Genomic DNA, 21,239 nt, shown 5'->3' with positions numbered 1-21,239 from the left:
ATTAAATGCACATTCTTTTAAAATGGTTTATTATTTTTTAGGTTTAACAGACCAGGTGGGTAGTCATTTAAAGATGACCTAGCGCCTGAGCTAGTTTGGCTCAGTGGATAGAGCATCGGCCTTTTTTTTTTTTTTTCAAATATATTTTTATTGATTTAAGAGAGGAAGGGAGAGGGAGAGAGTTAGAAACATCCATGATGAGAGAATCATGGATAGGCTGCCTTCTGCAAGTCTCTCACTGGGGATCAAGCCCAAAACCTGGGCATGTGCCCTTGACTGGGAAACGAACCCGGGACACTTCAGTTTGCAGGCCGACACTCAACCTACTGAAACAAACCAGCCAGGGCCAATTTGACTTTTCAAAGGACCCAAATTCCTTGAAGAAGATGTAAGCATCTCAGCATTCATGTCACAGTGGGAATTACGACTCACCTCACCATTCTTTCCACAGTGTTCCTGTAACTGCAGACGGTGACTAATACTGAAGTTTGTAGGTAAACAACCTGTTTGTATAAGAATCCTAGGTACACATTTTACAAGGTATGTACTCAGACCTTCCCACTTCTGGGAGATTTGGTGACCTTCAACCTCAGAACCGTGAGGACAAAGGGTAGGATGACGCACACTGGACAGACACCTGACCACTTCCAAGATCCTTATCAGATTGGACTGTGCCTGTCGTCACTTAGAGAACTTCTCAAGCCCCGCCCCCTGACCTCTTTGCTCTGTTTGGCCTCTCCCACCTTATAAAAGCCTCTGACTGCACTGAGATGTGCAGATGGGTTTGGGGGCGAACTTCCCCCATCTTCTCAGGTTGCCGGCTCCCGAATGAACCTCTTTCCTTCCTGATGACCACCTGTCTTTTGGGACTGGTTTCTGGGGTGTGAGTCAGGGGAACCTTGTTTTTTCTGGACACATTCCTGATACATGGACTCCCTGGAACAGGTGTATCATGGCCATTTACTTTCTTCTGCAGGTGACAGGGGGAAGCAGAGACCGGTTTCAGAGGAAAGGGGTGAAGAACAGTGCTTTGCCTTCAGAGCAAGAAGAACAGGCAAGAAAAAGATGGATGGGAGGAGGAGGAGGAAGGTTTGGGGATGGAGTTGGATCTGCTTGAGGAATTTGAACTTTGTGGATAGAAGTGAGTTTAGCAGCAAAACCATAATGCTCTTGCAACTGGTATGGCTGAGGTTTGGGGAAGGGAGAGATCATTCTATAATTGATGTTATGAGACCTCAGGAATCTAAGTGCTCTTTCACCTGTCACTTTGCTTACTGTTTTCCTGATCAGCTATCACAGGTGTCTGTCTGTCCCTGAATATTTTGGTCTTCCCCCTCTTTCCAGCACCTGAGAAGCAAGACCACTGTCTAAAAAGCCCACCTGGATGCAGACATTAGCTTTGTTTCTCTGCTAGCTGTTAAAGGTAAAGCATATTATTTGAATATCATTTGCATGGGGTGGCTTGTTCTATGGTTTGTGAATTCCCTCTGAGATGGTCAGAACGAAGGTGGTGGTGTCAGGACAAAAAGAAAAGTTGAACCAACTACAAAGTTTTAATTAAGAAGAAAAGAAAACCAAAGAAAAGAAAAGAAATGAAAAGACCTCAGTAGGCATGGCTCAGTTTTTTTAGCTTAAACAGAGGAACCAGGAGATGTCAATTCGATTCCCACACATGGCACATGCCCTGGTTACAGTCTTGATCCCCAGTAGGGGGCATGCAGGAGGCAACCAATCCTTGATTCTCTGTCATCATTGATCTTTCTCTTTCTCTCCCTCTCCCTTCCTCTCTGAAATAAGTAAAACTATATGAAAAAAACGAAAGAATAGTTATGGCACAGTAGAGTATTGAGTCAATGCAATCTTATATAATAAAAGGCTAATATGCAAATCTACCAAATGGCAGAACAAGTGGTTCTATGAAACACACTGACCACCACGGGCAGATGCTCATGTCAGGAGCTGTCCACCAGTGGTCAGTGCACTCCCACAAGGGGAGCACCGCTGAGCCAAAAGCCAGGCTCAGCTGCCAAGCAAAGGGGTTGGTGGGAGCCTCCACAGTAGCACTAAAGCGGACCTAAGCCATCAGTTGGACATCCCTCAAAGGGTCCCAGACTGGGCGAAGCCCCAGGGCTTATGGAGTGACCCCTCCCCAAGAACATGAATTTTATGCACTGAGTCTGCAGTATCATTATAATAACTGTGTATGGTGTCAGATACGTGTGAGATTAATTGCATGATATCTTAGTCCATTATATAATGTCTAATCGTTAGGTTGTACCCATGAAATGAACCTAAGGTTGTATGTCAACTGCCATTTAAAAAATGTTTTAAAAATTCTATAGGACCATGTTACCTTCACAGAGTCACATTATACTTCAAGTATGTTTTGTACAGTTTGTTCTACAAGCGAGATCTAAAGCTAAAACAGAAAGAAAAGTTGAGATATATAAATTTGCAAAATAAAGCAAAGGAAACCACAAACACAACCATAAAAACCATAAAGATAAAAGCCAAGGTAAAATGCATTTGGAGACCCCATCTCCTGTTTTTCGATACCAGGACCAAAGTAGCAAGATCTGAGAAGCTGTGGCTGTTGCTCCTTGGACCACAGAGGGGTCATGGCCGAGCTCCCATCGAAGGTGCACCTCACCTCCCACCCCATCTGCCTGAGGATACTTGGGGACTCGGTGTACCAGGACGAGAAGCAGCGCACGTGGCTGCATCTAGTCATGGAGACAGGAGGTGTCCTGCAAGTACGGTTGTGGCAGGAAGACATCCCCAGTGGGCATATCGCACTCACCACCAGCCCGCTGACCTCGAGCACCATGCCTTTTATGTGGACGATCCACCCTGGCAACCAGTACCTGGACTGCATGTGCCGGTTCTGGCGCATTGTGCACCACATCAAGGAGGATGACATGGAGGAAATGATCCTTGAGTTGATGGAAGACTCGTAGGACACGTCATGGGGTCCCTGGCTCTTGTTAGCCTGAGCCCCAGCCCTCTGGCCTGCTGGTGGGACATGCATAATTGTGTTCACCATTTAATTAGCTCTGTTGTTCCATTTGCAACCCCCTGGGTGCAAGGGCTCATTGATGTCTCTCTCTCTCTCTCTCTCTCTCTCTCTCTCTCTCTCTCTCTCTTTCTCTCTCTCTTTCTTCTTGTACTTCTTCTTGGTACTGTTTTTATTCTTGTTGTTCTTCTTGTTGTTCTTCTTGTTGTTGTTCTTCTTCTATTTTTCTTCTCATCCTCCCTCTTCTCTCTCTCGCTGTCTCTTTGTCTCTCTGTCTCTCTCTGTCTCTCTCCCTCTCTCTCAAATCAATAAAAGCATTCCGAGGCAATCTGGTGTTTCTCAGTGGTTGAGGGAAGACGTATGAGCCTTGAGGTCATGGTACGATTCCCGGTCAGGGCACAGAAAAGAATTAAACAATGAGCCCTACCTTGTTTGGCTCAGTGAATAGATGGTTGGACTGTGGACTTGGAAAGTCCCAGGTTCAATTCTGGTGAAGGGCACATGCTCTGGTTGTGGGATCGATCCCCAGTAGGGGGCGTGCAGGAGGTACTCGATGTATGATTCTCTTTCATCATTGATGTTTCTCGCTCCCTTCCTGTATGAAATCAATCCTAATTAATAAAAGCCTAATGTGCTAAGTGTCCAGTCTACCAGTCATCTGTTCAAACAATCAAAGCATAATATGCAAAGGATATACTAAGGTTGCTCAACTGCTCACTATGACATGCATTGACCACCAGGGAGAAAATATTCAGACTTGTACGTCTGCTTGGTGCTGGGGTCTGGCTGATCGGGACTGAGTGAGACATGCTGGACACACCCTGGAGATCTCCCATGGTCCCTCCCCAGCTGGCCATCCTCCCCTGTCCCTCCGCAGACCTAATGGGGCACCGAGAGGGTGCCTTGGCCTGGCCTGTGTCCACTCGTAATCTGGTACCCCTCGGGGGATCTCAGAGAGCCAGTTTCGGCCGATTCCCCTAGGCCAGGCGCAGGCACCACACTGGTGCACGAATTCCCCCAAACTTTCGTTGTTTTTTTGGAGAGGGTAGTATTGCTTGACGAACCTCAGGAGATCAAACAATGAGAACGCTGGTCATTGAAATGAAAACTATTTCCAGTGATGTCTTCGAGCCTTGTCTACCGGGGCTGGGCTAATATTTTTAGGCTTAAGGTCTTTTTCTTTTTCTTTCTCTGTTTAATATATTTTTACTAAAGGCCCAGGTTATTGGCTCGATTGCCAGTATGGGACGTGTGGGAGGCAGCCAATCCGTGATTCTCTTTAATGCAATCATGGAGGTCCTGAAATTGATTTCTGGTACTCCCTCCGCTTCACCCTCAAGCCTCCTCTAGCTGGTGTGATGGTAGAAGAACTTTGTGATCGCTGGGCTTTGTTTGGGACTGTTTAGTGCTAAACACAATTAAAAACCCAAATGCACACAGTGCTAGACTCTAAAGCCGTGATTCTCTCTCATCATGGATGTTTCTCTCCTTCTCGATGTCCCTTCCTTTCTGAGTCAATAAAATCATTTAAAAAATATTAGCAATTGTTGCATCAGATGGCATGCACATTGTTTTAAAATAGTTTATTATTTTTTTGTTTTAACATACCAGGTGGGTAGTCATTTAAAGACGACCTAGCGCCCCAGCTGGTTTTGCTCAGTGGATAGAGTGTAGGTGTCCCGGTTTCAATTCCAGTCAAGGGCACATGCCCGGTTTGCAGGATGATCCCCAGTGGGAGGTGTGCAGGAGGCAGCAGGTCCATGATCTCTCTCATCATCACTGAGGTTTCTATCTCTCTCTCCCTTCCTCTCTAAAATCAATAAAAATATATATATATATTTTTTTATGAAAGAGCCCACGCCTCGAGATCTGTCATGTGTTGCACGGCAGACACTCTGTATCGTAACCCTTTGGCCTCGATTCCTTCGAGGACAGTATGAGAATGACATTTGAATTATGTTTTTTTTCACCCCTTTTTTCTTTTTTCTTTTTCTTTTACTTCTCCTAAATGCCAACAGGCAAATATCTGACATTCCCTTATAGCCCCATTCATCTTTCCATCCTAGTTGGGAAAGAGTTTGCCTAAGGACAGGTCATTGAGCTGGGAATTGTTTTTTATTTTTATTTTTTTTTAGAGAGGAATGGAGAGGGAGAGAGTTAGAAACATCCATAATGAAAGAATCATGGATCGGCTGCCTCCTGCACGTCCCTCCCTGGGGATCAAGCCCACAACCTGGGCATGTGCCCTTGACCCAGAATCGAACCCGGGCAACATCTATCCACTGAGGCAAACTGGTTAGGGCCAATTTGACCGTTTTAAAGGGTGGAAACTCTTTGAAGCATCTCAGAATTCATGTCACAGTTGGAATGACAACTCACCTCCCCATTCTTTCCACATTGTTCCTGTATATGTAGACTTTGACTATTAATGAAGCTTGTAGTAAACAGCATGTTTGTATAAGAATCCCAGGAACTAATTTTAGAAGATATAAACTCTGACCTTCCCAGTTCTGGGAGATTTGATGACCTTCAACCTTAGAACCAGGAGGACAAAGTCTAGGATGAATCACACTGGACCGTCACCTGACCACTTGCAAGATACTTATCAGATTGGATTGTGCCTGTAGGCATGTAGAGAACTTCTCAAGCCCTGCCCCCTGACCTCTTTGCTCTGTTTGGCCTCTTCCTCCTTATAAAAGCCTCTGCTTGCACTGAGATGTGCAGATGGGTTTTGGGACGAGCTTCCTCCATCTTCTCAGGTGGCCGGCACCTGAATGAACCTCTTCCCATCCTGATGACCACCTGTCTCACGGGACTGGTTTCTGGGGTGTGAGTCAGGGGATCCTTGTTTTTCTGGACACATTCCGAGTACATGGACTGCCTGGAACAGGTGTATCATGGCCATTTTCTTTCTTCTGCAGGTGAGAGGGGGAAGCAGAGACCGGTCACAGAGGAAAGGAGCGAAGAACGGTGCTTTTCCTTCGGAGGAAGAAGAACAGGTAAGAAAAAGGTGGATGGGAGGAGGAGGAGGTGGAAGGATTGGGGATGGAGTCTGATCTGAGGGAGGAATTTGGACTTTGTGGACTGAAGGGAGTATAGCAGCAAAACCATAAAGCTCTTGCCAAGAGCCTGGCTGAGGTTTGGGGAAGGGAGAGATCATTCTATAAGTGATGTTATGAGACCTCAGGAATCCTACTTGCTGTTTCACCTTGCTCTTTGCCTCCTGTTTGCCCAATCAGGTATCTCAGGTATCCGTCTGTCCCTGAATATTTTGGTCTTGCCTCTCTCACCAGCACCTGAGAAGCAAGACCGCTGTTAAAAAACACACCTGGACGCTAAGGTTAGCTTTTCCTCTGCCAACTGTTAAAGGTAAAGCATATTATTTTCATATTACTTGCATGGGGTGGGTTGATCTATTGTTTCTGAGTTCCCTCTGAGATGATCAGAAAGAAGGTGGTGTAGTCAGGACAAAGAGTAATGATGAACCAACTACAAAGTTTTAATTAAGAAAAGAAGAAAAGAAAAGGAAAGAAATGAAGATAAAAGAGCCCGGCTAGCATGGCTCAGTTGTTTATCTTAAACCTAGTAACCAGAGATGTTGATTCGATTTGCAGTAATGGCACATGCCCGGGTTACAGTCTTGATCCCACTTGGGGGCATGCAGGAGGCAACCAATCCGTGATTCTCTGTCAACATTGATCTTTCCTTCTCTCCCTCTCCCTTCCTCTCAGAAATCAGTAACCTATATGAAAAATAACAAAAGAATAGTCATGGCACAGTAAAGTAGAGCATTGAGTCAATCCTATATAATAACAGGCTAATATGCAAATCGACCAAATGCCAGAACTACTGGTCACTAAAACACACACTGCCCACCAGGGGCAGATGCTCATGGTAGGAGCTGTTCACCGGTGGTCAGTGCATTCACACAGGGGGAGCGCCTCTCAGCCAAAATTCAGGCTCACAGCTGCCGAAAAGAAGGTTTGGTGGGAGCTTCAACGGCAGCACTAAAGCGTGCCTAAGCCGTCAGTTGGACATCCCTCAAGGGGTCCGGAATGGGAGAGGCCACAGGGTTGGCTGAGAGACCCCCCAGAGTGTATAGATTTTTGTGCACTGAGCCTCTAGTAATATTATAATAACTGTGTATGTTGTCAGATGGGTGTGAGATTAATTGCATGATTTCTTAGTCCATTATATAATGTGTAATCATTGGGATGTACCCCTGAAATGAATCTAAGCTTGTATCTCAACTGTCATTTAAAAAATGGTTTTAAAATTCCATAGGACCATGTTAACTGCATAGAGTCATATTTTACCTTAAGTACTTTTTATACAGTTTTTTTTTTGAGAAGAGAGCTCTAACCCTGAAAAGAAAGAAAAGTTCAGATTTATAAGTTTGCAAAAATAAAACAAAGGCAACCACAAAAACAACTGTAAAAACCATAAAGATAAAAGCCGAGGTGAAATGCATTTGGAGACCCCATCCCCTGTATTTCATTGCCAGGACTGAAGAAGCGAGAGGCTATGAGAAACTGTGGCTGTTGCTCATGGGACCACGAAGGGTCCATGGCTGATCTCCCGTCGAAGGTGCACCTCACCTCCCACCCCATGTGCCTGAGGCGTGGGCCCTCGGTGTATGAGGACGAGGATGATCGCACATGGTTGCCTATAGTCATGTACACAGAAGGTGTCCTGCAAGTACGGTTGCGCCAGGAAGATATCCCCAGTGGAGATATGGCACTCACTACCAGCCGCCTGGCTTGATCACCATGCCTTTGATGTGGAGGCTCCACCTTGGCAGCCAATACCGGGACTGCAGGTGCCGGTTCTGGCGCATCGTTCACCACATCAAGGAGAATGGCGTGGAGGAAATGATCCTTGAGTTGATGGAAGACTCTTAGGACACGTGATGGGGTGCCTGGCACTTGTCACCTTAGCCCCAGTCCTTCTGGCTTACCCTGGGATGTGTATAGTTCTGTGCACCTTTTTAATAAGCTCTGTTATTCTATCTGCCACCCCCTGGGTATGAGGGCACATTGATATCTCTCTCTCTCTCTCTCTCTCTCTCTCTCTCTCTCTCTCTCTCTCTCTTTCTTTGTTGTTGTTGTTGTTGTTGCTGTTCTTCCTCTTCTTCTCCTTCTTCTCCTTCTTCTTCTTCTTCTTCTTCTTCTTCTTCTTCTTCTTCTTCTTCTTCTTCTTCTTCTTCTTCCTCTTGTCCTCCTCCTCTTCCTCCTTTCTCTCTCTCTCCCTGTCTCTTTGTCTCGGTGTCTTTCTCTGTTTCTCTCCCTCTCTCTCAAATCAATAAAAGCATTTTGAGCCAAACTGATGTTTCTCAGTGGTTCAGGGACGCCCTATGAACCCGGCGGTCATGGTTTGATTCCTGGTCAGGACACAGACAAGAATTAAACAATGAGCCCTATCTTGGTTGGCTCAGTGGATAGAGGGTTGGACTATGGACGCTGGAAGGCCCCAGGTTCGATTCTGGTCAAGGGCACATTCTCTGGTTGTGGGCTCGATACCCAGTAGGGGGAGTGTAAGAGGCACCCGATGTATGATTCTCTCTCATCATTGGTGTTTCTCGCTCCCTTCCTGTATGACATCAATCCGATATTTTAAAAGCCTAATGTGCTAAGTGTCCAGTCAACCGGTTGTCTGTTCAACGAATCAAAGCATAATAGGGAAATGATATGCTAAGGTTATCAACTGCTCACTATGACATGCACTGACCACCAGGGACAAGACATTCAGACTGGTAGGTCAGCTTGTTGCTGGGGTCTGGCTGATCGGGACTGAGTGTGACGGGTGGACATATCCTGGAGCCCTCCTATGGTCCCTTCCCAGCTGGCCAACCTCCCACATCCCACCCCGTCCTCGATCTTGCACCAGTGGGGTCCCTAGGCTTGGCCTGCGCCCTCTACCAATCTTGACCCCTCGGGGGACGTAGGAGAGCTGGTTTCACCCCGATCCCGCTGGCCAGGCCCAGAGACCCCACTAGTGCACGAATTCGTGTCCCGGGCCTCTCGTAAAATTATATTTAAAGAACACACCAAGTCTTCTATTTCCACGGCGATGAAATTGGGAACTAGTTCCGCAGACCCCTCGTTACTCTTCTAAGAATATGAACAGGAATTTAACCTCATATTCCGCAAATACAGAGACTGCCCACAGTATATATATTTCATCGCGTTGGTGATTATTTACCTCTGAGGGAGCTTCCATTTCCATTAGAAAAAAGCCCGGGATTTCAAATAAAGGGAAAGTCATGTTAATTGTGTGTATAATTTGTCTCCCATAACATTTCTGCTTGTAGAACCGATTTGTCTCATTGTGTGTGGTGTTCTTGCCCCAATAACCCTAGAAATTTTTTTTTCTCACCTTCCCCAAAATTTACATTTGTTATTTTTTGTTGTTGTTTTTACTGGTAATTTTTATGCATTTGAATTGGATTTCACATCCTTGTTGGGTTTTGGCAGTCTGAGCCATGACTGGCCTTTTTTTAAGGAGGGTTATGGATAATTTCAGATTATGACACACTCCCTGGCCCATGTCATCAAAGAAATGTAAGCATCGTTTTTTCTAGTGCCCTTCAGAAAAAGTTCTGGTTTTATGTGTGTGTATGTGTGTGTTTTCAATAAATATGTTTTTAGGGAATTCAGAGAGTAAGGGAGAGGGAGAGAGAGAAACATAAATGATGAGAGAGAACCATGGATTGGCTGTGTCCTGCATGCCCCCTACTGGGGATCGAGCCGGCAACTTAGGCATGTGCCTGACTGGCAATAGAACCTGTGACCTCCTGGTTCATATGTCGACACTCAAACAGTGAGCCACACCAGCTGGGCATCATATTTATTTTTTTACTTTATTTTTATTGTTGTCATTACTACTGATGTCCCCATTTTCCCTCTCTTATCCCACCTCCACCATGTCCTCCCTTTCTCCTGTGGCCATCACCACACTGTTGACTGTGTCTGTGGGTTACGCATATATGTTCTCCGGCTTTTGAGCAGTGTCCCACAGTATTACAAACCCGTGCACTTAGTTGGCATTTGATATTTATGAATATCCCCTAAAACATCTATTATGTGGAAGTATATGTAGGACGTCATATATAATGTCCAACTACCGCTTTGGTCTTTGTAAAAATAGCAAATACTTTTTAAAAAGCAGACTGAGATGATGGTGTCTAGAAGAGAAGAACATCCACCATAGCAAATCTTTTCAGTACTAGAGGTCTTGTGCATGGAACTGCTGCATTGGGGGCGAAGGGGGGGGGCGTCCCTCAGGCATTCTTCATTCTGGGACATCCCTCTTGCAATCCAGGACTGCTGGCTCCTAATCGCTCGCTGCCTGCCTGATCGCCCCTAACTGCTCCCCTGCGACCTGATGTCGCTAACTGCTCCCCTGCTGGCCCGATGGTCTCTATCTGCTCTTCTGCTGGCCTGATCGCCCCTAAATGCCTCTGCCTCAGCCCCTGCAACCAGGACCCAAGCTTCCCTCCTCCAGCTGGCAGCAGGCACCTGTGACCCGGTCTTCCCTCCCTCTGGGCAGCTGCAGGCGCCCAGGACCAGGGCCTGCTTTTGCCAGCTGGTTCCAGGCACGCAGGACCTGGGTGGCTTTGCCTGGGGCTGCCTTTGTCAGGAAGGATGTCTGGCAGGTCGTCCAGAAGATGTCTGGCCTAAATAGTATATTACCCCTTTATTAGTATAGATAGTAATTGCTCTACTTGTTCTTTCGTGTTTTGACGATACATACATGTTGCTATAACCTATGGTTAGGATTCATTCAAACACAAATACAAAGACCTTAAGTTCAGGGAAGGATTAACATGATTATACTGAAAATTACTTGGAAATGAATCAATGACTCTCTCCTGAAATGAATGCATTAAATTTTATTTTTGAACTTTATTCTCAGGGATGCCTGTGTCTGTCATTGAATACTCTTTGTCTTATTTAAGAGTAGGGGGAAGACTGTGTGTTGAGGTTTATTGGATGCATTTCTCCATGATATTAACACTTCTAAGCCGGCATGATTCTTCGGATGAGAGGCTATGGATAGATGTTAAGTGTGGACTGATGAAAGAGGAATATTTAAGAATTTAAGAGTGGGCTTACCCAGCTATTTGATATCTCACCCTTTGCAGGGGGGGCAGGCTTACATCAGAACTACCGTTGGAATTGGGTTGATCAGATGTCCGAAAATGAAAACAATATGCGACCTCACACTCCATGAAAAATTCCTCTCCCCGCTGGGGATTTAAAACCAGCATGTTGGAGACGGGCACTTTTATTCTTTCCAAGTAACTTAGACATTTGCCTGATTCTGGGTATTTCTATGCACGGTAGTTCAGGTTGTGAATATTAAGGAGGCAATTTGATTTTTTTCTTTTTTTTCAAATACATTTTTATTGATTTCAGAGAGGAAAGGAGAGGGAGAGAGTTAGAAACATCCATGATGAGAGAATCTAGATGGGCTTCCTCCGGCACTTCCCACCCTGGGAATCAAGCCCACAAACTGTGAATGTGCCCTTGCCCGGGAATAGAACCCAGGACCCTTCAGGTCAAAGGCTGACACTCTATCCACTGAGCCAAATAGGCCAGAACCAATTTGACATTTTCAAAGGGTGGAAACGCCTTGAAGCATCTCAGCATTCATGTCACATTGGGAATTACAACTCACCTCCCCATTCTTTCCACATTTTTTCTGTAAATACAGACTCTGACTCATAAAGAAGCTGGTAGGTAAACAGCATGTTTGTATAAGAATCCTAGAACTAATTTTAGAAGATATAAACTCTGACCTTCCTAGTCCTGGGAGATTTAATCACATTCAACGTTAATACCCGGAGGACAAAAGCTAGGATGATGCACAGTGGACCGTCACCTGACCACTTGCAAGATCCTTATCAGATTGGATTTTGCCTGTGGGCACATAGAGAACTTCTCCAGCCCCGCCCCCTGACCTCTTTGCTCCGTTTGGCCTCTCATTCCTTATAAAAGCCTCTGCCTGCACTGAGATGTGCAGATGAGTTTTGGGACGAGCTTCCCCCATCGTCTCAGGTAGCCGGGACCTGAATAAACCTCTTTCCCTCTGATGACCACCTGGTTCCCGGAACTGGTTTCTGGGGTGTGAGTCAGGGGAAACTTGTTTTTATGAACACATTCCGGGTACATGGACTCCTGGGAATATGTGTATCATTGTCATATTCTTTCTTCTGCAGGTGACAGGGGGAAGCAGAGACCAGTCCCAGAGGAAAGGAGCGAAGAACACTGCTTTGCCTTCAGAACAAGAAGAACATGTAAGAAAAAGATGGATGGGAGGAGGATAAGGAAGGATGGGAAATGGAGTCTGATCTGAGGGAGGAAGTTGGACTTTGTGGACTGAAGTGAGTTTACCAGTAAAACCATACAGCTCTTGCCAAGAGCATGGCTGAGGTTTGGGGAAGGGAGAGATCATTCTATAAATGATGTAATGAGACCTCAGGAATCCGACTTTCTGTTTCACCTGTCACTTGGTTCCTGTTTTCCCAATCAGCTATCCCAGGTGTCCGTCTGTCCCTGAATATTTTGGTCTTGCCTCTTTCACCAGCACTTGAGAAGCAAGACAGCTGTTAAGAAGCCCACCTGGATGCAGACGTTAGCTTTGTTCCTCTGCCAGCTATTAAAGGTACAGCATATTATTTGCATGGGGTGGGTATTGCATATTACTTCTATGGTCTGTGAGTTCCCTCTGAGATGAACAGAGAGAAGGTGTTGTTGTCAGGATAAAAAGAAAAGTTGAACAAACTACAAACTTTAATTAAGAAAAAAAGAAAAGAAAAGAATAGAAAAGAAATAAAGAGCTCGGCTGTCATGTCACAGTTGTTTAGCTTAAGCCTAGGAACCAGGAGATGTCGACTTGATTCCCAGTCATGACACATGCCCGGGTTCCAGTCTTGATCCCCAGAAGGGGACATGCAGGAGGAAACCAGTCCTTGATTCTCTGTCATCATTGATCCTTCTCTTTCTCTCCCTCTCCCTTTCTCTCTGAAATCAGTAAAACTATATAAACAAAGAAAGAATAGTCTTGGCACAGGAAAGTAGAGCCTTGAGTCAATCCAATATAATAAAAGGCTAATATGCAAATCAAAAAACGACAGAATGACTGGTCGTTATGACACGCACTGACCACCGGGGGCAGATACTCATGGCAGGAGCTGTCCACTGGTGGTCAGTGTGCCCCAAAGGGGGAGCACCGCTCAGTCAAAAGCCAGACTTACAGCTGCTGAGCACAGGGGGGTAGTGGGAGCCTCCACGGCAGCACTAAAGCGGGCCTAAGCCTTCAGTTGGACATCCCTCAAGGGGTCCTGGACTGGAAGATGCGGCAAGGTTGGCTGAGGGGTTGGCTTAAGTGCATGAATTTTGTGCACTTAGCCTCTAGTAATATTATAACATCTGTGTATGGTGTCATATGGGTTTGAGATTAATTGCATCATTTATTAGTCCATTATATAATGTGTAATCATTGGGGTGTACCCCTGAAATGAACCTAATGTTCTATGTTAACTCAATTAAAAAATGTTTTTAAAATTACATAGGACCACGTTACCTTCATAGAGTCATATTTTACATTAAGTACGTTTTGTACAGGTTGTTCAAGAAGAGAGATCTAAAACTATAAAGAAAGATAAGTTGAGATTCATAAATTTGCAAAATAAACCAATGGCAGCCACAAACACAACGGTAAAAACCGTAAAGATAAAAACCGAGGTAAAATGCGTTTGGAGACCCCATTCCGTGTCTTTCGATACCAGGACTGAAGTAGCAAGAGGCTCTGAGAAGCTGTGGCTGTTCATCCTTGGACCACGGAGGGGTCATGGCCGAGCTCCCGTTGAAGGTGCACCTCACTTCTCACCCCATTGGCCTGAGGATGCGTCGGCCCTCCGTGTACCAGGACGAGAAGCAACGCACGTGGCTGCATTTCGTCATGGAGACAAGAGGTGTCCTGCAAGTACGGTTGCGCCAGGAAGACATCCCCAGTGGGCATATCGAATTCACCATCAACCCGCGGTACTCGAGCACCATGCCTTCGCTGTGGATGCTCCAAACTGGCAACCAGTACCTGGACTGCAGGTGCCGGTTCTGGCACATCGTGCACCACATCAAGGAGAATGATGTGGAGGAAATGATACTTGAGCTGATGGACAACTCGTAGGACATCTGATGGGGTCCCTGGCTCTTGTCAACCTGAGCCCCAGTCCTGCTGGCCTGAAAGTGGGCCATGTATAGCTCTATTCACCTTCTCAATAAGCTCTGTTTTTCTATCTGACACCCCTTTGGTGCGAGGGCGCATTGATGTCTCTCTCTCTCTCTCTCTCTCTCTCTTTCTCTCTCTCTCTCTCTTTCTTCTTGTTGTTATTGTTGTTGTTGTTGTTGTTGTTGTTGTTGTTGTTGTTCTTCTTCTTCTTCTTCTTCTTCTTCTTCTTCTTCTTCTTCTTCTTCTTCTTCTTCTTCACCTCCTTTCTCTCTCTCTCTCTCTGTCTCTTTTTCTCTCTCTCTCTCACTGTCTCTCTCCCTCTCTCTCAAATCAATTTTGAGCCAAGCTGGTGTTGCTCATTGGTTGAAGGACGACCTATGAATCTGGAAGTCAAAGTTCGATTCCTGGTCCGGGCACAGACAACAATTGCCCAAGGAGCCCTAGATTGTTTGGCTCAGTGAATAGAGGGTTGGACTGTGGATTTTGGAAGGTCCCAGGTTCATTTCTGATCAAGGGCAAATGCTCAGGTTGTAGGCTCTATCCCCAGTAGGGGGAGTGCAAGATGCACCCGATGTATGATTCTCTCTCATCATTGATGTTTCTCGCTCCCTTCCTGTTTGAAATCACTCCTATATAAAAAAAGCCTAATATGCTAAGTCTCCAGTCGACTGGTTTATCTGTTCAACCATTCAAAGCATAATGTAGAAATGATATACTAAGGTTGCTCAACTGCTTGCTATGATATGCATTGACCACCAGGGACAAGACATTCAGACTGATAGGTCAGATTGCTGCTTGCGTCTGGCTGATCGGGACTGTGTGAGACATGATGGACCCACCCTGGAGGCCTCCCATGTTCCCTCCCCAGCTGGCCTAACTCCTGTATACTTCCCCACACCTAATGGTGAACCGGTGGGGTCCCTTGGCCTGGCCTTTGCCCTCTCGTAATCTGGGACCCCTCGGGGGATTTCAGAGAGCCAGTTTTGGCCAATCCCCGCACCCAGGCTGAGGCACCCCATTGGTGCACGAATTCGTGCACCGGGCCTCTAGTAAAAATATATTTAACAGAGAAAGAAAAAGAAAAAGACCTGAAGCTTGAAAATATTAGCCCAGCCCTGATAGACAAGGCTCAAATACATCACTGGAAATAGTTTTCATTTTTTTCTTTTTAGTTTTTTTCTTTTTTTTTTTTTGCTTAAAATATTACAAAGGGTATTACATATGTGTCCCTTTTTTCCCCACTCTGACAATCCCGTGGCCTCCCCTCCCCCGTTGTGTCTCATGTCCATTGGTTATGCTTATGTGCATGCATACAAGTCCTTCGTTTCCATTTCAATGACCAGCATTCTCATTGTCTGATCTCCTGAGGTTCGTCAACCTATTCTACCCTCTCCAAAGAAAAAGAACGAATGTTTGGGAGATTACGGGTGTTTTATGCTGATCATCTCTTTCCTTTGAGGAATTACGAGGGATACCAGGGCTCGTCTCCTGTGTATGGCTTTAGCATCTAGCTCTGGATGCATTTGGGTTTTTAATTGTGTTTGGCACTAAACAGCCACGAACAAAGCCCAGCGATCATAAAATTCATCTAGTTCACACCAGAGAGAGGCAGCTGGAGAGGGAGCTGGAGGGAGCCCCAGAAATCAATTTCAGGGCATCCATGGTTGCATTAAAGAGATCACTGACTGCTGATTAAAATGTCCTCTTGCAAGAAAGTGTTTGCAAATGCACATTCACACCTTTAAGGCTGAGGACTGGGAAGTGTGAGGGACGTGTTTCCAAGTTGCGTTTCTCACATTCAAGATATTGCACTTCTGGCCCGGCCAGTGTTGCTCAGTGGTTGTGCATTGACCTATCAACCAGGAGTTCATGGTTCCATTCCTGGCCAAGGGCACATACCCACGTTGTGAGCTCGATTGCCAGTAGGGGGCGTTCGGGAGGCGACCGATCCGTGATTCTCACTCATTGTGGATGTTTCTCTTCCTCTCTTTTTCCTTCCTCTCTGAGTCAACTCAATCACTTTAAAAAAAATATTAAGCAAGTGTTGCATTCAGATTAAATGCACATTGTTTTAAAATAGTTTATTATTTTTTTGGTTTAACAGACCAGGTGGGTAGTCATTTAAAGAAGACCTAGCACCTGAGCTAGTTTGGGTCAATGGATAGAGCATCAGCCTTTTTTTTTTAAATTATATTTTTATGTATTTTAGAGAGGAAGGGAGAGGGAGAGAGTTAGAAACATCCCAGATGAGAGAATCATGGATTTGCCACAACCTGCAAGTCCCGTACTAGGGATTAAGCCCACAACCTGGGCATGTGCCCTTGCCTGGGAATCAACCCCAGGACTCTGCAAGTCCCTCACTGGGGATCAAGCCCACAACCTGGGGATGTGACCTTGACCGGGTATCAAACCAGGTACCCTTCAGTTCAAAGGCCAACACTCTATCCACTGAGCCAAGCCGGCCAGGGATAATTTGACTTTTTCAAAAGGTGGAAACGCCTTGAAGAAGAACAAAGCAACTCAGAATTCATGTCACATTAATTACATGAATTCATGTAATTCATGGGAATTACAACTCACCTCACGATTCTTTCCACATTGTTCCTGTAAATGCAGAATCTGACTAATAATGAAGCTTGTAGGTAAACAACACGTTTGTATAAGAATCCTAGGAACTGTTTTTAGTAGATATAAACTCTCACCTTCCCAGTTCTGGGAGATTTGATGACCTTCAACCTTAGAACCAGGACAACAAAGGCTAGGATGACTGACACTAGACCGTCACCTGACCACTTGCAAGATCCTTATCAGATTGGATTGTGCCTCTGGGCACATAGAGAACTTCGCAAGCCCCACCCCCTGACCTCTTTATTCTGTTTGGCCTCTCCCTCCTTATAAAAGCCTCTGCTTGCACTGAGATGTGCAGATGAGTTTTGGAACGAGCTTCCTCCATCTACTCAGGTTGCCAGCACCTGAATAAACCTCTTTCCTTCCTCACCACCACATTTCTCACAGGACTGGTTTCAGGGATGTGAGTAAGGGGAACCTTGTTTTTTATGGACACATTGTATCTGTCTGTCCCTGAATATTTTGGTCTTGCCTCTCTCCACAGCACGTGAGAAGCACGACAGCTGTTAAGAAGCCCACCTGGATGCAGATGTTAGCTTTGTTCCTCTGCCAGTTAATAAAGGTAAAGCATATTATTTGCATATTATTTGCATTGGGTGGGTTGTTCTGTGGTTTGTGAGTTCCCTCTGAGATGATCAGAAAGAAGGTGGTGGTGTTAGGACAAAAAGAAGTGTTGAACCAACTACAAAGTTTTAATTAAGAAAAAAAGAAAAGGAAATACCAGAAGAGAAAAGAAAAGAAAAGAAAAAGAATAGTAAAGGATAGAAAAGAGTCCGGTTGGCATGGCTGAGTTTTTTCGCTTAAACCAAAGAACCTGGAGATGTGGATTCGATTCCCAGTCATGGCACATGCCCGGGTTACACTCTTGATCCCCAGTAGGGGCATGCAGGAGGCAACCAAACTGTGATTCTCTGTCATCATTGATCTTTCTTTCTCTCCCTCCCCTTTTCTCTCTGAAATCAGTAAATCTATATGTAAAAAACGAAAGAATAGTCATTTCACAGTAAAGTAGAACATTGAGTCAATGCAATCGTATAGAATAAAAGGCTAATATGCATATCGACCAAACAGCAGAATGACTGGTTGCTTTGACACGCACTGACCACTGGGGGCAGATGCTCATGACCAGAGCTGTCCACCGGTGGTCACTGCACTCCCAAAGGGGGAGCGCCGTTCATCCAAAAGCCAGGCTCACAGGTGCCGAGCACAGAGTGGTGGTGGGAGCCTCCATGGCAGCACTATAGTGGGCCTAAACTGTCCGTTGGATATCCCTCAAGGGGTCCTGGACTGGGAGAGGCTCAAGGGTTGTCTGAGGGACCCCCCTGACTGCATATATTTTGTGCACTGAGTTTCTAGTAATATTATCAGAACTGTGTATGGTGTCAGATGGGTATGAGATTAATTCCATGATTTCCTGGTCCATTATATAATGTGTAATCATTGGGGTTTACCCCTGAAATGAACTGAAGGTTCTGTGTTAACTCATTTAAAAATGTTTTTAAAATTCCATAGGACCATGTTACCTTCATAGAGTCATATTTTACCTTACGTACTTTTTGTACAGTTTGTTCTAGAAGAGAGTTCTAAAACTGAAAAGAAAGAAACGTTGAGATTTATAAATTTGCAAAATAAAACAAAGGCAACCCCAAACACAACAGTAAAAATCATAAAGATAAAAGCCGAGGTAAAATGCATTGGAGACAACATACCCTGTCTTTCGATACCAGGACCGAAGTAGCGAGATGCTCTTAGAAGCTGAGGCTGTTGCGCCTTGGACCTTGGAGTGGTCATGGCCGAGCTCCCATCGAACGTGCACCTCACCTTGAACCCCATCTACCTGAGTATCTGTGGGCCCTGAGTTTATGAGGATGAGAACCAGCGCACATGGCTGCGTCTCATCATGGAGACAGGAGGAGTCCTGCAAGTACGGTTGCGCCAGGTCGACTACTCCAGTGGGCATATAGGACTCACCACCAGCCTGCTGACCTTTAGCACCATGCCTTCGATGTGGACAGTACACCGTGACAGCCAGTACCTGGACTCCATGGGCCGGTTCTGGCGCATGGTGCACCACGTCAAGGAGGATGACATGGAGGAAATTATCCTTCAGCTGATGGACAACTCGTAGAACATGTGATTGGGTCCTTGGCTCTTTTCAACCTGAGTCCCAGTCCTGCTGGCCTGCCCGTGGGACGTGTATAGTTCTGTTCACCTTTTTACTACGCTCTGTTGTTCTATCTGCCACTCCCTGGGTGGGAGGGTACATTGATCTCTCTCTCTCTCTCTTTCTTCTTGTTCTTATTCTTGTTGTTGTTGTTGTTGTTGTTGTTCTTCTTCTTCTTCTTCTTCTTCTTCTTCTTCTTCTTCTTCTTCTTCTTCTTCTTCTTCTTCCTGTCCTTTCTCTCTCTCTCTCTGTCTCATTTTCTCTCTCTCTTTCTCTCTGTCTCTCTTTCTCTCTCTCAAATCAATAAAAGCATAATGAGCCAAGCTCGTGTTTCTCAGTGGTTGAGGGACGACTAATGAACCAGGAGGTCACGGTCGATTCCTGGTCAAGGCAAAGACAAGAATTAACCAATGAGCCTTAGCTTGCTTTCCTCAGTGGATAGAGGGGTGGACTGTGGACTTTGAAATGTCCCAAGTTCAATTCTGGTAAAGGGCACATGCTCTGGTTGTAGGCTAGATCCTCAGTAGGGGGCGTGCAGAAGGCATCCGATGTATGATTCTCTCTCATCATTGATGTTTCTCTTCAACTTCCTGTATGAAATCAATCCTACATAATAAAAGCCTAATATGCAAAGTGTCCAGATGACCATTCATCTGTTCAAACAATCAAAGTATAATATGCAAATGATATGCTAAGGTTGCTCAACTGCTCGCTATGACATGCATTGACTACCAGGGACAAGACATTCAGACTGGTAGGTCAACTTGCTGCTGGGTTCTTGCTGAACGGGACTGAGTGAAAGTGGCTGGACTTGCCCTGGAGCCCTCCTATGGTCCCTTCCCAGCTGGCCAACCTCCCACATCCCACCCCGGCCTCGATCTTGCACCAGTGGGTCCCTAGGCTTCGCCTGCCCCTTCTCCCAATCCAGGACTCCTCCGGGGATGTCAGAGAGCCGGTTTCACCCCGATTCCGCAGGAAAGAGCGAGAGACCCCACTAGTGCACGAATTCGTGCACGGGGCCTCTCATAAATTTATATTTAAAGAACACACCAAGTCTTCAATTTCCATGGGCGATGAAATTGGGAACCAGTTCCTAAGACCCCACATTCGTCTTCCAAGAATATGAACAGGAATTTAACCTCAGATTCCGCAAATAGAGAGACTGCCCACAGTATATATATTTCATCACGTTGGCGATTAGTTACCTCCGAGGGAGCTTCCATTTCCATTAGAAAAAAGCCCACGATTTCAAATAAAGGGAAGTCGTGTTAATTGTGTGTATAATTTGTCTCCCATAACGTTTCTGCTCATGGAACTGATTTGTTCTCATTGTGTGTGGAGTTTCTTGCCCCAATAACCCTAGAAATTTTATTTTCTCACCATCCCCTAAAAGTTTACATATGTTTTTTCTGTTTGTTTCTTTTTACTGGTAATTTTTATGCATTTGAAGTGGGTTTCACATCCTTGTTGGGTTTTGAGGGTCTGACCCATGACTGGCCTTTTTTAAGGACGGTTATGGATAAATCAGATTATCACACACTCTCAGCGCCCATGTTTTCAAAGAAATGAAAGCATCGTTTTCTCTACTGCCCTTCAGGAAAAGTTCTGGTTTTATGTGTGTGTATGTGTGTGTTTTTAATAAATATGTTTTATGGATCTCAGAGAGGGAGGGGGAAGGAGAGAGAGAGAAACATCAATAATGAGAGAGAACCATGGATTGGCTGTGTCCTGCATGCCACCTACTGGGGATCGAGCCCACAACTCAGGCATGTGCCTGACCGAGTAAAGAACCTGTGACCTCCTGGTTCATAGGTCGACGCTCAAACACTGAGCCACACCAGCTGGGCCTCATATTTATTTTTTTTTACTTTATTTTTATTGTTGTCATTACTACTGATGCCCCCATTTTCCCTCTCTTATCCCACCTCCACCATGTCCTCCCCTTCTCCTGTCGCCATCACCACAATGTTGACTGTGTCTATGGGTTACGCATATATGTTCTCTGCCTTTTGACCAGTGTCCCAAAGTATTAAAAACCCATGCACTTAGTTGGCATTTGATATTTATGGATATCCCCTAAAACATCTATTATGTGGAAGTATATGTAAGAAGTCATATATAATGTCCAACTACCGCTTTGGGAATTGTAAAAATAGCAAATACTTTATTAAAAGCAGACTGTGATGACGGAGTCTAGAA

At 45.3% G+C, this 21,239-nt stretch overlaps 1 protein-coding gene across 1 annotated transcript; it reads left to right on the top strand.

The window, feature by feature from the left end:
• Positions 1–13,867: 13,867 nt before the first annotated feature.
• On the top strand, positions 13,868–14,206 carry LOC308512271 (T-cell leukemia/lymphoma protein 1A-like; the record flags this gene model as incomplete). The annotated part of the gene is made up of 1 exon (XM_081082066.1): positions 13,868–14,206. One exon carries the CDS (start codon positions 13,868–13,870, stop codon positions 14,204–14,206), a length of 339 nt encoding a protein of 112 aa, XP_080938192.1.
• Positions 14,207–21,239: the final 7,033 nt, after the last annotated feature.

This window comes from Myotis nattereri (genome assembly GCF_964212035.1).
Source record: "Myotis nattereri genome assembly, chromosome: Y".
NCBI classification, from domain to species: domain Eukaryota; kingdom Metazoa; phylum Chordata; class Mammalia; order Chiroptera; family Vespertilionidae; genus Myotis; species Myotis nattereri.
Note: the sequence above shows the minus strand (reverse complement) of the source record. Positions and strands in the feature narration are given on the sequence as shown.